Source organism: Orbicella faveolata, unplaced genomic scaffold (assembly GCF_042242905.1).
Source record: "Orbicella faveolata isolate gen_17 unplaced genomic scaffold, um_ofav_v1 contig_1, whole genome shotgun sequence".
Lineage (NCBI taxonomy): Eukaryota > Metazoa > Cnidaria > Anthozoa > Scleractinia > Merulinidae > Orbicella > Orbicella faveolata.
Genome location: NW_028301536.1, coordinates 33,355,027 through 33,371,242, shown reverse-complemented (window position 1 = coordinate 33,371,242; position 16,216 = coordinate 33,355,027). Strand labels below are relative to the sequence as shown.

At 40.1% G+C, this 16,216-nt stretch overlaps 3 protein-coding genes across 3 annotated transcripts; all 3 read left to right on the top strand.

Annotated features, from left to right (window-relative positions):
* Positions 1-981: 981 nt before the first annotated feature.
* LOC110054187 (beta-1,3-galactosyltransferase 5-like) lies at positions 982-3,287 on the top strand. Its single transcript, XM_020760533.2, has one exon. The coding sequence runs from the start codon at positions 1,029-1,031 to the stop codon at positions 2,058-2,060; it is 1,032 nt and encodes a 343-aa protein (XP_020616192.2). The 5' UTR covers positions 982-1,028; the 3' UTR covers positions 2,061-3,287.
* A 4,304-nt stretch (positions 3,288-7,591) lies between these two features.
* Positions 7,592-11,360, top strand: LOC149118817 (solute carrier family 25 member 44-like). Its single transcript, XM_089273160.1, has 2 exons — positions 7,592-9,450; positions 10,011-11,360. The coding sequence occupies exons 1-2, from the start codon at positions 8,746-8,748 to the stop codon at positions 10,197-10,199; spliced, it is 894 nt and encodes a 297-aa protein (XP_089129286.1). The 5' UTR covers positions 7,592-8,745; the 3' UTR covers positions 10,200-11,360.
* A 1,094-nt stretch (positions 11,361-12,454) lies between these two features.
* On the top strand, positions 12,455-14,325 carry LOC110054140 (solute carrier family 25 member 44-like). Its single transcript, XM_089273166.1, has 2 exons — positions 12,455-13,232; positions 14,004-14,325. The coding sequence occupies exons 1-2, from the start codon at positions 12,534-12,536 to the stop codon at positions 14,190-14,192; spliced, it is 888 nt and encodes a 295-aa protein (XP_089129292.1). The 5' UTR covers positions 12,455-12,533; the 3' UTR covers positions 14,193-14,325.
* Positions 14,326-16,216: the final 1,891 nt, after the last annotated feature.

Sequence of the window (16,216 nt, the reverse complement as noted above, 5' to 3'; positions counted from 1 at the left end):
GTAAGGCTGTGGGGATGTAAGGCTGTGGGGATGTAAGGCTGTGGGGATGTAAGGCTGTGGGGATGTAAGGCTGTGGGGATGTAAGGCCGTAGGGTTGTAAGGCTGTGGGGATGTAAGGCTGTGGGGATGTAAGGCTGTGGGGATGTAAGGCCGTAGGGTTGTAAGGCTGTGGGGATGTAAGGCTGTGGGGATGTAAGGCTGTGGGGATGTAAGGCTGTGGGGATGTAAGGCTGTGGGGGTGTAAGGCCGAAGGGTTGCAAGGCTGTAAACTCACTCGGTGAGCCCTAAGGCCAAATGCATAATGCGGTAGATATAAAATTATTTTTCTACTCGTTGCCATGGTAACAGATAACAATACTAAATATGTTAATATGTTACAAGTCGACGGCCATACACTAAACTGTTTTATTGAGCCTGTAAAATTGTAAAACCTTACAGAAAACCCTTACCACAAAACCCGACCGTAAATCGTGCCTGGTATACCGGCCGTCGTGAGTTTATATCACTTCCTTACATCTACGGTCACGCATGAATGATTCATTCAAAATCGATGCATGTGGTGGTTTTGGCTTTGTCAAAACGCTTAATTTGTGACACACCCCCTAGTGTGGTTCATGTCTTTTCGCAGTCGAGTCAGGTTTCTCCTCGGTCATATCGAGTTCAGCGTCGTCTCAAAGATCAGTTGTGGTTTCTCCTCGCTGGTTTTACCCTCCCTACCCTCCCTGGGTTTAATTTCATAGCCTTTAGTTTTCAATAAATTGTTCTTTTGCCCCAAACTCGTTGCGTTGCTGTTGTGTCTACTAATTGCAGACAAATTCTTATTGATTTATGTTATCTTCAAGTTCGTATTTTCGCATAACAATAATATTCGATATTATTTTGTCCCTCCCGCCATCAGAATGTCACGCAACCTTACATGGACTTCACAAAAAAAAAACATTCCACAACTCAGTTTAATAATTAAACAGTAATTAAGACGAATTGATTCCAGGTGTTCGGCCTGTCTTTAAGCTTCAAAGTCTTCAAACATGCCGGTGGGGAGTTTGATCCGATTGACGATGCGTTTCTTGAAGAAATCTCTTCCACTCCTGCTTACCTGCGTAGCGTTCTTGTTAACCGTTCGAATCTGGCGTGTGTGGAACGATATCAACCTAAACGCGGTGAATTATCTCGCGACTCCTTCTCCGTATGAGCAGTCAAGAACAGAAGTCCTCAAACAAAGCCATTACTTCGGTTCATTAGTAAACGATCACACCATCACCGGTACACCAGTTGTTCAACCACACATTCATCGCACGAAATTACTGAGTACGGCTATCTGTACGAACTCTGTGTTTTTGCTCATTTTGGTGTCCACGAATGTGGGAAATGTTGACAGGCGCCACTTAATACGCAAGACTTGGGGAGCCGATTATTCTATCAAAACAAAATGGAAAACCGTTTTCCTCTTGGGCAAAAACAGCAACGAGGAAGAAATGAGGAAAGCGAAGAAAGAGGCCGAAATTTACGGCGACATGGTACAGGCAGACTACCATGAACATTTTTGGAACATGAGTTATAAAGTTGCCATGGGATTCGAATGGTCGGTGAAATATTGCAATTTTCATTACCTCCTGAAGTCAGATGATGACGTGTTCGTGAATACCTTTGGTCTGATGGACTTCCTGAGCAAATACACAACACCAAAGAAGAAGTTTTACACCGGGAACATCATGGTTGGCAGTGTTGTCTTGCGAGATGGTAGATATGCGGTGTCACCTGAGGAATACAACGAAACTGTTTACAAGCCATATTGTAGCGGGGGAGGCTATGTCTTGTCGCATGATGTAGTGGAAAAGTTTCTGTCGTATTTTGATGTTTTAAAACCTTTAAAAATCGATGATGCGTACATTGGTATACTGGCGGACCGGGTTGGTGTTAAAGTTACTCATAATAAAGAATTTCGCATGTATGAAGACAAGTGTGAATACAAGGAAACTACTTTAGTGCAGCACCCAGCCAGAGGTGACTGTCTGAAAAAGCTGTATAATAAAATGATCGAGGGTGTTTTGGTTAATTAATTTCGACTAAAGACAGGGAAGTCATGGCTAAAGGTGAAAGAAAACTAATTCGCGAAAAACAAGTTTAAAAATGAGAGCAATGTACATTTTAGAAAAGAGTTATAGTGTTCAACGTTCGGTAAATGAAGTATAAGAAAGCGAATATTTAAGTAGGTTGAAACTGAAATTTACATACTAAACAGCTGGGTAAACAAACACTTTGTGAGCAGGTTGCACGTAATTCAGTTCTCGGGTTTGAGTTTACGCAGGACCAGCATCTTTTTAATGAGGCAATCAAATTTGCTGGTACATTTTGAATTTTGCAAGCGTGTGAAGCTGTTTTATGCTTAGTATGTCAATGTTGTCTGTGATCAACTATTGAGTAGACAAGTGGCAACGATGAATCTATTATTTTGGTAAGTGGTTCTGAATTTCATGTTTAATTTGAGGTGGTAATATTTGTTAATGGAGGACAGGGCAACTTTCTTTTATGTCCATCCATGTGCTTTGAGTGGACAGTTGTCTGTCTTTAGGGTGTGCCTTAGAGTGATTTTCATTTGATGTATGAAACAATACTACCTTACGTCTCATAGACCCTTGACATGAATGGTGCCTACGTTTGCATAACAATACTTCGTACATCCTTAGCCTCACACTCATGTTTCCAGACAAATGATTTTTCACATGAAATGAAGCTTAGGATGTATAAGTATTGTTATTTAAATATCATCATCATTTATTTGAAGGGTCTGTTGACATAAATGAACAAAGGGAGCAGTAGCATGTATAGTACTCCAGAATCTATTTCATGGATAAAGGGATCATTTCAATGCTTGGTGCTAGTGCAACCAATGATGTTAACTCATTTGACTGTTTTGGTTTATGAAATAATTGAATGCCAGGTGATGAATGCTTTTGCGAGAAAGTTGCTTTTAAAATTTTGCAGTCAGTCAATGTTTTGAAGAGATATTGCCATACAATCAATCAATCAATCAATCAATCAATCAATCAATCAATCAATCAATCAACCAACCAATCAATCAATCAATCAATCATTTTCTAAAACTTGGTTAAAATCTTCAGTAATTACAATAGTATATAGTATACTAATCTAAATACATTACATTAATTTAAAACTATCATATACTGTTTTACAAGATTGCCAAGTGAGAATCTAGTTATGTAGCTATACAAATGTCTGTACATGTAATGTATTTAACAAAGGAAAAAATTCTCATTTGGTATCTATTTATTGTATCTTTAAATTTATAGGACTAGATCTCAAGGGCCTCCACAACAACTCAGAAGACAAATATAAGATAATTGTGGATAAGTGTCTTCTGATCTCTGGCAGCTATTTTGAATTTTTACATATATGCAGAATTCTAAATGCAGGGTAATCTGGTGAGATGTGTGGCAAAATCAGCCACCTTATTTAACTCCAACAATTACTAAGGCCAGCTACTTCAAAACTTTGTGTCATCCTTCAAATTCAAGTGAGGGCTTTCTGTGCCTAGACTCAGTTTTTGTTAAATATCACTTATGCATTAGTCACTTTACAGCAGTGCCCATCCCACACACCCCTGAAGCAAAATCAGCCAATAGCCAGGCATGATCCTTCTCTAGCAAACGGAACAGGCAAAATATTTTTATGCAGCTGATCATCTCAGAGAGCTTTAAAATCAATAATTAGTATATGATTATTTTATCTCCTGTTGATCATATATTGGATCAAATGAAATTTGATCTACAAGTGATCAATGGGAGATGAAAAAGATAACATGACAACATCATGTTTGCACATCACGAGCCAGAGCTAACCGGAAGCTCAAAAATTCGCCAGGTCCGGTTGCTATGGGGTGACTTTTGCGGTTCTATTGTGGTTAGCAATAATTGCTTTCAGTGAGAGTAATTGTGTACAAAAGTAACCTGGTTATTTTCAGATATGATCTGGCCACATAATTGATATTTTATAATAAATTTTCATAACGCGGGAATATTGCGCGGTCATATATAAAAAAAAGACTTCGACTTCGAATGAACCCGTCATCGGTCGTTGAAAACGGACACAAAACGAGATGTGCCTCTGAGTTAGAAGATATGGTGTCTCTCTGACGCATTTGTGCGAAACTGAGCCAGTTTCCAATCGAATTTGCCTTGAGGAGTTGAAGAAGGCGCATGGGTTTTCTTTTCACGGGAAGGGAAACAAAGGAGCTGCCCTGACTATACATTTGGATTGGTTTTCGCTTGAACCATAAAACAGTTGTTGAAAACCAAACGAAATCGCCAGCCACGATTGATTTATACATGAATTCATTCACCCAAAAACGACGGAGAGAACCAGAAAGTGTTTTCAGGTTGCGCTGCCCGTGACCAACCTCCCAGAGCATCGAATCAAGACAACAGCTTCAAAACTCAACAAGTCAAACGCACCAAGTTAAGTCTTCCGATTAATATTTTATTTGTATCATAACTTACACCCATTGTCATGCTTTTAGATTGAATGGGGACTAGATAGCTACTAAAATGTTAAATCACTATTTTCAGTCGTGGGTTAGACCCTAAACTGAAGTCCATGGTACACCAGTTTTCTGAAAGACGAATCCAGTTATATAGTAAAATCACCATGTAGCCACATATTATAAATCTGCTCTGGTTTTCCCACGCAAACGTCCTCGCAGTATTCCTACGTTACCGAGTGCTACAGGATATTTTACAAAAACCACATAGTTTTTCAGTAATGCGTGACCCTATAGGAAACAAAAACAACAACAAAATCGTCCTTTTTCCCTCGCTCGTTCATATCATACGAACATGTGACATATCCTTTTTCTGGTTCATCCAAGCTAAAGTCCATGCAATACAGTTGCTGAGTACTTCGGGATATGTAACAAAATCGCCATAGTTACTTTTCCGTCGTGCGTGACATTATAGGAACATATTACATATCCTTTCTGGTTCATCCAGGCTGAAGTCCATGCAATACAGTTGCTGAGCGCTTCGGGATATGTAACAAAATCCCCTTAGTTATTTTTCCGCTGTGCGTGACATTATAGGAACATGTTACATATCCTTTCTGGTTCATCCAGGCTGAAGTCCATGCAATACAGTTGCTGAGTACTTCGGGATATGTAACAAAATCGCCATAGTTACTTTTCCGTCGTGCGTGACATTATAGGAACATGTTACATATCCTTTCTGGTTCATCCAGGCCGAAGTCCATGCAATACAGTTGCTGAGCGCTTCGGGATATATAACAAACTCGCCACAGTTATTTTTTCCGTCGTGCGTGACATTATAGGAACATGTTACATATCCTTTCTGGTTCACCCAGGCTGAAGTCCATGCAATACAGTTGCTGAGCGCTTCGGGGATATATAACAAAATCGGCACAGTTATTTTTACGTTGTGCGTGACATTATAGGAACATGTTACATATCCTTTCTAGTTCACCCAGGCTGAAGTCCATGCAATACAGTTGCTGAGCGCTTCGGGATATGTAACAAAATCGCCACAGTTACTTTTACGTTGTGCGTGACATTATAGGAACATGTTACATATCCTTTCTGGTTCATCCAGGCTGAAGTCCATGCAATACAGTTGCTGAGCGCTTCGGGATATGTAACAAAATCCCCTTAGTTATTTTTCCGCTGTGCGTGACATTATAGGAACATGTTACATATCCTTTCTGGTTCATCCAGGCTGAAGTCCATGCAATACAGTTGCTGAGTACTTCGGGATATGTAACAAAATCGCCATAGTTACTTTTCCGTCGTGCGTGACATTATAGGAACATGTTACATATCCTTTCTGGTTCATCCAGGCCGAAGTCCATGCAATACAGTTGCTGAGCTCTTCGGGATATGTAACAAAATCGCCACAGTTATTTTTTTCCGTCGTGCGTGACATTATAGGAACATGTTACATATCCTTTCTGGTTCATCCAGGCCGAAGTCCATGCAATACAGTTGCTGAGCGCTTCGGGATATATAACAAACTCGCCACAGTTATTTTTTCCGTCGTGCGTGACATTATAGGAACATGTTACATATCCTTTCTGGTTCACCCAGGCTGAAGTCCATGCAATACAGTTGCTGAGCGCTTCGGGGATATATAACAAAATCGGCACAGTTATTTTTACGTTGTGCGTGACATTATAGGAACATGTTACATATCCTTTCTAGTTCACCCAGGCTGAAGTCCATGCAATACAGTTGCTGAGCGCTTCGGGATATGTAACAAAATCGCCACAGTTACTTTTACGTTGTGCGTGACATTATAGGAACATGTTACATATCCTTTCTGGTTCATCCAGGCTGAAGTCCATGCAATACAGTTGCTGAGCGCTTCGGGATATGTAACAAAATCGCCACAGTTATTTTTTCCGTCGTGCGTGACATTATAGGAACATGTTACATATCCTTTCTGGTTCACCCAGGCTGAAGTCCATGTAATACAGTTGCTGAGTGCTTCGGGATATGTAACAAAATCGTCACAGTTATTTTCCGTCGTGCGTGACATTATAGGAACATGTTACATATCCTTTCTGGTTCATCCAGGCTGAAGTCCATGCAATACAGTTGCTGAGCGCTTCGGGATATGTAACAAAATCGCCATAGTTATTTTTCCGTCGTACGTGAAATTATAGGAACATGTTACATATCCTTTCTGGTTCATCCAGGCCGAAGTCCATGCAATACAGTTGCTGAGCGCTTCGGGATATGTAACAAAATCGCCACAGTTATTTTTCTGTCGTGCGTGACATTATAGGAACATGTTACATATCCTTTCTGGTTCATCCAGGCTGAAGTCCATGCAATACAGTTGCTGAGCGCTTCGGGATATGTAACAAAATCGCCATAGTTATTTTTACGTTGTGCGTGAAATTATAGGAACATGTTACATATCCTTTCTGGTTCATCCAGGCTGAAGTCCATGCAATACAGTTGCTGAGCGCTTCGGGATATGTAACAAAATCGCTACAGTTATTTTTCCGTCGTGCGTGACATAATAGACACATGTTACATATCCTTTCTGGTTCACCCAGGCTGAAGTCCATGCAATACCGTTGCTGAGTGCTTCGGGATATGTAACAAAATCGTCATAGTTATTTTTTCCGTCGTGCGTGACATTATAGGAACATGTTACATATCCTTTCTGGTTCATCCAGGCTGAAGTCCATGCAATACAGTTGCTGAGTGCTTCGGGATATGTAACAAACTCGTGATAGTGATTTTTCCGTCGTGCTGTTTCCAGAATCGCTCGGCATTTCTCGTAAAGAATTACATCATGTACTCGAGATTTCTATCGCTCTTGAGAACTTTGACATAAGTTTTGAGATAATTTCCTGACTGCCCATAACATTAACTGATTTTCAAAGTGTCGGTGCACATGATCTTCGAATTCGAATACTAGAAAATTCAGATTATTTTTGGAATCGCTAAGCAACAAACATGTATACAGAGAATACCCTAAACAGGTTTCAATTAGGCTTTCCGCGGAAAATCTGAGAACATTTCTGACTCTCGGACATTTCTGGGCTGCTGGGCATAGTCCCCTCGCTTACTGAATAACAGTGATAACTGAGATTAGCGAAAACGTTTCATCTATACGTGCTCCGTAGCTTTACAAGAGTAAGAAATGTATCAAAAAGTCTAAGTTTTAAACTGGCGTTTGCGCCCCAGCCTAGAAAACACATTGTTTCAACGTTATTTTTTCTTTTAATCCAAATTCTTCACGTCAGTCGCGCGATTTCCCGAATCGCCGACTAGTAAAATGTTTTGTATCTTTCTGACACGATGGAATTGTCTTACAGTAAATTTAATTTCACACTTTAGGATTATGACACATTCGTGCAAAACTTGACGCGTTTTGTGGAACATAAACGATCACCGACAGGGATATGATTACACTGGAATGTTGTAAGCCACTGGATATCCCGTGGAGATGTAGGACTAAAAGTTCTACATCTCCACGGGATCCCAGGTCTGTTTTTTGGTAGCTAAGAACGTCTGGCTCGTTATGCTTTGTCAAATGCAAGACCTAGACCACATGGGGAGGGCACAAAGTAATAAAATGTCAAATTTCCCATCCCCGGGATTTTAAGACATGATCATATGTTTTAACCCTTCAATGAAATGTGGTGGTTTGCAACCATTCCCGAGAGATCCAAATGACAAAGACCCATGCATGGCCATCCAACATGGCGGCGTTGACGTCAGTTGCAAAAGATTTATTCCGCTGACTGAAACCAAAGGACGCCTTACACAATGAAAATTTTGCAAAAGAAAGTACAAGAAATATAATACACGTTGACTTCACATGTGTTGTGTAACAAGATTGTTGTACCACAACATCAGATATTTGAAGTCAAACCACGGCACTGGCCACTCCGATATACTAAAGTAGATCAAAACACAGGTGAACTCTGTTGGAGGGATGGCGGATGGTACCTTGAAAATCTTCAGTCGCGGTAACAACAAACCATATTTTTAACATGATCATGGCGTGGAAAGGGTGGAAAGCAAGCAACAAGTACAACCCCTCAAGACAACTTGAACGGCAGTCGCCAACAGGCGCGGCTGCTAAAGGACTGGCTTGGTTCCTAAGTCAAATAAGATGGCGACCTCATGATCGCGATTATTGTTGAATATTTTCCTGTTCTCAGAAATGGAAATAGAACACTGTTGGAATCAGTTTTGTCACAATGCCGGAAAAGGTAAAAATTATAGAATGGCATCAGCTGGAAAAGAAGAAGTACTTTCTGTTTTTGAACGTGTACATGTTGAGCACAAATGCAGTCATGTATCCGGTCGACTTGATCAAAACGCGACTTCAACTCCAGCGCACAAAATCCCTTTACAAAAACACACTGGATGTCGTTTTGAAGACTATAAAACACGAGGGGTTCTTGGGGCTGTACAAAGGATTTCCAGTAAGCCAGCTCGCCGTTCTCAGCGGCCACGTGTACGCTACAAGTTACGAGATATCCAGGGAACAATTTTCCACATTCCAGAATGCATTCCGTGGTTTTATAGCTGGTGGCATAGCTGCCGTCATAGAGCAGACATTTATCAATCCAGTAGATGTTATATCTCAACGTCTGATGGTAGAAGGGCAAGGAGAAAGAAACAAACAGGGTGGCACCATAAAGTCTGTTAAAATTGCTAAGCAAGTGTTTAAGGAGCATGGAGTTTCCGGTTTTTACCGTGGTTTCGCTGCGTCTTTAATGGTCGAGGGTCTTTGGAGTGCCACTTGGTGGGCCTCTTATAGCTTGTACTTGGATGTGATTGGGAAAATGGTCCCTGATGGGACGTCACACCTTGTTATTAAGGGACTATCAGGAATGCTAGCTGGAATCAGTTCAGCTGTGGTAGGAAATCCATTAGACATCATCAGAGTTAGATTGCAGGTAAGTTAAAGAATTTGAATGGTGGGTCACTGGAAAGCAATCCAGGTAATTTAGATGAGACACAAGATGAGGGTTATATCAGTTAGTGCAGGTTGCAGACTGAAAATATTTGGGGTGGTGCTGTGTTGTGGCCAAATCAATCACATTCTCAGAGTTCACACATTTTCTTGTTGTTTACTCTGGACAAAATCAAAAACTATAACCAGAAAATCCTGGTTCTAGTTTGATTGTTTGCACGCATTATTTTATAATAAGTTCTATAATGGTTTCTAAACACGCATAGAGAGAGTAACTGCTGTGATTTATGCTGATCCAGAGGTCTTAATTCTTGGTGCTAACCACAAGGATCATGGCATCAGGCTAGTGCATGGATTCCAGGTTGAGTAGCCTGGATTTGAGCACAAGCTGGACCATTAGGCTAACAAACACTGGGGGAAGGAAGGTGGGGGTAACCTGTGCTGGAATGCCATCCCATCCAGGACAAGTTTTAAGAGAGGATCTGCTTTGTTGGCTCATAAAAGTTTTGATGGCAAGTTTATCATGTCTCTTTATTATTTTAGGTGGAAGGAAAAAAGTCTATTGTGAGAACTCTGCGAGATCTACTGAAAAATGAAGGACCCATGGCATTAACAAAGGGAATGTTTGCTAGTGCACTTTCTGAAATGCCATGCAGTGCAATTACAATAATAGGCTATGAAATGGTCAAGAAATTAAGCTTAAAGGAAAAGGAGGATTCTGGTGCTGAATAATCAAGAACTTTTTGTTTTATGTACTTAAAATTAATGGCTAAAATTTAAGGCTAATGTGAATAAACTGGACTGTAGTAGGTTTATTTTTCTTTTTTACCACATTGAGCCTGTTTGGACTGGTATGGCTTTGAGACAGAACAGGACCTGACTTGTCCCCAGTCATCTCTTATGTCTATTTTTAAACATAAGCAAAAGAATCATGAGTTAGAGAAGCATGTGGGGCCCATCGTCCCCTTTATTGCGTGCCAGTTTGACTTGTTCCCATCTTTCTAATTATCCCAAGGCATGATCCTCTTGCACAACACAGTGAACATAACAAGTCAGTAGCTCTATTTGGGCACCTTTACTGAGGAAATGAGAGGCAATGAGGGCTTGACGAAAGCCCCCAGGGGAGGAGAGAGGGTAAATAAATAATTGGTTTGATCAAATGAACAAAATGTGGTGGCCATATTACAACCAAATGTCAGTCTACAGCTAGCCAGGTACAGCGTGGAGTCTCTGGGCTAGTTAAGTTATGCCCTAGGACTATGAACCAATAATGCTTCTCTTGTAAATTGAGACGAATAAGATACAGCTGTGGATTGGGCAGGAACAAGGCCAGATTTGGAAATTGGGCTCCTGAGTTTTCAGCGCTGGCATGGTGGTTAATCATTTCTTGGTATGCAATGCTGTCTACAAGGTCAATCTGCTGGGTTACTGACCGCAGAACAATAGCTTAGTGACACAAGTTGTATATTTAGGCCCTTGGTACTTTGCGGAGACTGTATATATAGAGGTTATATAGGCCATAATCAAAACAGCTCCATAGAACAGAGTTTTGGGACAGCCCCAACAGCATACCACCTTTACAGTCTGTCACTTTCATCTTATCTTCCAGAGCTCTTCTCTATGTTCTCGTTAGTCTTTCCCTTGGTTTACAACATGCCATAACTTTTGTGAAGTGACATTAGTATCACCATGTGAACTACCCATTTTCAGCTGAAAATCTTGTGTGAGGCTGAAAACTTATCACTGTGTCAAATCCAGCTGGTTTGATCTGTGGTGAAAGTTTGCCTATCAAGTTGTAGGCTGGACACCTGGGACGGACTTAGTGGGTTTGGACACATGGGACGGATCTAGGGTTCGGTTGAATCCCGTGAATTAAAAAAAAAAAAGAGACAACACGCTGCCTTGGTCTGCGATTACCATCCCATTTCTGAGGGCAATTTTAACAATTTTCTGGGGGAGGATGCCCCAGAACCCCATACAGGAAACCACCTTTGGCCCGGTCTATAACTCGAACCCCCTTCCTAAAATCCTGTTCCTCCCCAGAACACTTCTTTGGAGAGTTGGCAGGTCTATGTAACCAGTCCAGCCTGTCTCATGTAATCGGGCTCTATGGCAACAAGTGTGTTGCCTCGTACGAAATATACAGCAACCGACCAATCAGGGTATGTGTAATTACAAAACCATAATTTTGCAAAAAAAAAAGATCATATGTTAGTGTAAATATATAAAAACTGAAAATAAACAAATGAAAGGGAAAAAAATAAATAAAAAATGTAAATAAGCGACAAATAGAAAAGTCCTTTCAACTAGAACTTGATATTTTAAATTTTTGTCTAATCAGCAAAAGAAGAAAAAAAAAACCAATGGTGATCGGGTCCCCCTCAAAATATCAATTGAAAGTTGAACATATTTACAGGTGAAGAGAAAACGTTGATCATGGTAGCCAAACCAAAAAATAAATGAATTCATCAAAACTTATTCTCCATACTGGTCCTACGACAAATGAACAAACATTATTTTCAACATCAATCAAAGAGAATTGATAAAATAAAATCAACGTCTATTTGAGGGGTCCGTTGATAATGCAACCCTCCTGACTTGACGAACATAAGTTCTCTGAGCAATCAGGTGGAAAACAGGAAAATCTGATCCTATGTGGAGTAAAATAATAGTGGTTCTCAGGCCGCAATTTTGAAGTGTTGAATTTAAATAAAGTTTTAAATTTTTGTAGTTTTGTGAAGGACAGAACAGAAGTTAACGTGACTTTACACTTCAGTGATCTTAGCGATATAAAGCCCCGAGGTAAGTCACGTAATCCACGTTGTATAAAGGCTTGAAAAAACGACACTGGACTTAAAAAATTCATTTCCGATCGCGCCACAAAATTCAGAGGCAAAAACGTTATTCCCTTAAAAGATGGCCAATCAAGTCCACCTCTTTCAATTAGCGTGACTATTTTGACGTAACATTATATGGTGCGTACTTAATTGATTAGCGTAACGAACAGCGTAAGGATCAATTTTGTTTTGGCGCGCAGGCGCGCACTTCCATCAAAATCTCACCTCGATGCCAGAGGAGGTGAAACAGATAGAATGGCAGCATATTGATAAGCTCAAATACTACACCTTCGGTAGTGCTTTCTTCCTTGGTGTGAACGCCATTTTATATCCAGCTGATGTGATCAAAACTAGACTTCAAGTTCAGCGTGCAAATGCATTGTACAAGGGCACCTTGGATGCTGTGTTCAAAACTGTCAGATCTGAAGGAATTAGAGGGCTCTACAAAGGGTTTGTGGTCAGCCAGTTAAGTATTTTAACGGGGCATTTTTACGTGACAAGCTATGAGGTTTCGCGTTCGCAGATTTCATTCCTCGGAGATGGCTCTCGCGGGTTTGTGGCTGGTGGAATTGCTGCCGTAATGGAGCAGTTTTTAGGAAATCCGATCGAGGTAATTTCTCAAAAGCTTATGATTCAAGGACAGGGAGAGACGAGCACAAAACTCAAAGGAGCTTTACATATCTCTACAGACCTTTTTAAAGACCACGGAATGGGTGGGTTTTACCGAGGATTTGTGGCCTCTTTGTTAACGGGAGCATTGTGGAGCGCTGTGTGGTGGGGTTCGTATGGTGTGTACTTGGACATGATTGGAGATTACGCACCAGAAGGCACCTCTCATCTGTTGATTCAGAGTGTGGCCGGTGGATTTTCAGGATTAAATGCAGCAGTCATTGGAAATCCCTTTGATATTGTTAAAACAAGGCTGCAGGTAAAATGAAAAAGATATATTTGGGTTGTTATCTTGTGCTTAACCCAGTGGTACCTGGATATGTCAGGAAGAAAGGTAGATCCAAAATAAATATGCATATTAAACCTCCTGCTGAATGGTCTCAGAGCCAAAAATGTGTAAAACATCATTTAAGAGGAGAAGATGAGAAGGAGATGCTCAGTTTGACAGATTTACTTTTAGTAAAACAGGCATGTATATTTAATTGTGCATTGAGAGGCTGAGCTTTATACACCAGTATCTCAGAATTATTTGTGCCAATAAATTACAACAATTACCTCAGTTGGTTTTGTATAAGCTGGACACCTCCATGTCAGATAAAGTTGATAATTTTCAAATTTATATAGAAAGCCTGTCATAATTTACAGGGCCTTTTATATAGCCAGAAAAAATTCCCTTGAATAGCAGGTCATTTTTTGGGTTTGTGCCTAAATAGGGTACAATTTGCATTTGCTTCATCCTTAACTAGGGTCAGGGTTTAAGACCCTTCAGGCACACACCTATCTGAAATTTACGGGAGTGCCTTCAGGCCCCCTCGGGAGGATAAACTCTGACAGGAGATGTAGGCCTGAAATAGCTGTTAAGTACAGATTTAATTTACTTACATTCAGTTTTAACAGGCTCAAAATTTCCCATTATGTGTATTAAAAATCTTTTTGCTTTTTTGGACTGTCAGATGCTTAAATTACCTGGAACTACGTGCTCTATGCTAATAGGTTTTAAAAGGAACTGTAATGTTCTCTCTTCTCTCAGGTTGAAGGTGGAAAGTCGATGACAGGATCTTTCAAAGAGTTACTAAAGAAAGAAGGTCCAAAGTCCTTCACAAAAGGAATGCTTGCTAGCATAGTGTCTTGGGTTCCCTCAAGTGTCATAATGATAGCCTCATATGAAACAGTGAAGAAACTCAGCTTAAAGGAGGAAGCCATTGACTTGTTCCTGTAACAGGCATTTAAAAGAATGTTTTCAAGTCAACATTCTCTCTATGGGAAAATCCTGGGTGCAAGGTTACTGGGGTTGCATTGCCTCTTTTGGAGAAATTGTAAATAAATCTGCTTGTGTTACAATTGTTTTCAAAGGGACCTGTCTCATTCTTTCAACTCTGATTTCCAAACCTTGTTATAAAATCTTGGATCTTAATAGTTCCAGCACTTCTAGACTATCTGGCAACACACTGCAAATCCAGAAAAATAGAAATATATGTGTAGTTTGTGTGAACAAGTAAATTAACCATCAAATTTGTTTATTGCTATTTAAAAGATATTATCTCCCTGTGGGTTAAAACTGAGACCTAAGTTGTTATGCTCAGCAACAGAGTTTGTCAGTGGCAAAATTAACTCCTTTGATTATTTATTGATGCAAGAAAAGACACACCAACAACACTTGTGGCTCCCTTTTCAAGCTAAAATAAAAAAGGGCCCATTTTTTCAAGTGGCTCTGAAGACTAGATTCTTGTACTATGAGACTGGTTTCCATAATTTCCGAAAACATCACAGACTGATCTTTTCCTAAAACCACATTTACCTTGTGTCAAGACCCTGCCTAGGGATGGTAGAGTGTATTTTGCAAGCAGTGGTAGTTAAATTATGTCCCTAAAAAGCATCAAGTCCAATGTAGTGACCACCATTCACTGGTAGGGTGCTTTCCATTTGATAAAAAAATTCCTGTTTGAATTTTGTGGAGATTAATTTCCAGTGACAAATGAAACAGCATTTTCTGGAATTTCCAGAAAGGAGGACAACCTTGTGAGGTATGCTGAGATTTTCAAAAATTTATCTCTAGGAATTTCCATTACATTTGACTTTCCTCCTGGAATTTCGGTTGAATGGTTTGCTTGTCTGAAATTGAACAATTTCCGGATTCCTGGAAACTTTCCCTGGAAACTTCCATACCATTTGTCCCCGTTTCGAAATTTTCAGAGTTTTGAGGAAAAATGCAGAGGGACCCTGGATCTGGGAAGGAATCCCGGCATTATCCCGACCCAGTCCAGGGACGGCATTGAGAGATTGAAAGGAAGTTCGGAGGCAGAAGGAAGACGGCGTCGACAAAATCTGGATCGGACCGGACCGGACTGGACCAGATCACGGATCGGATCACGGATCGGATCACGGATCGGATCATGGATCGGATCATGGATCGGATCACAGATCGGATCACGGATCGGATCACAGATTGGATCACGGATCGGATCACAGAAAAAAAAACATTTTAAAGAAAAAAATATCAAATCGTTTATAAGATAATAGTAAATAAAAAATAAAAGTGGAAAATTAAAATATGTTAAATAAAAATAAGAATCCCGAATTTGACGCAATGACATGTTAATTACAGAGAATGACAAGAGGTCATTTAAAAAGCCACATAAGCGCCTGATTTACGACGAATTTAAATTGTAATGAACAGGCAGATGTAGTTATATTTGATCGTTAGTTGGCTTGAAGCTTGCGTGAACCTCCCATTCTCGTTTTTGAAATTGTTGTTAGTATCAGTAGCTAATTCTTGGCTACTTTTTCATGTCAGATGTGAGCGTTACAGTTAGCGTTACAGTTAATGAGAAAGCTTACGTACGAAAGCTTAAGGACATGACTTGCTTTAAAGGAGCTACGTCACGATTTGCGCATCTTGAAAAAACTAGCCTAGTTTTTCAAGTTCGTCATTTGCAGTCCTCATTAATCTTTGCCATCCTTAACGATCCTCATTCCGTTTTGATTTGTTCTTGCCTCTTAAGTGCTTTCTATACTAGAACACGATATTTTAAGGTTTTATTCCACATAAAGGCAACTCTTTACGACCCTAAAAATGACTTTAAAAATTGTGATGTAACTCCTAAAATGTTGTCTATTCTTGGGTTGCGTTATCGTTCACACTATCGATGTTATTCCCATATTTTTTGTAAAACAGCTGTATTTCCTTGAAATACAAATGGTCTGTTTCGTTTTATTCCAGTATGAAATATCGTATTCCAAACT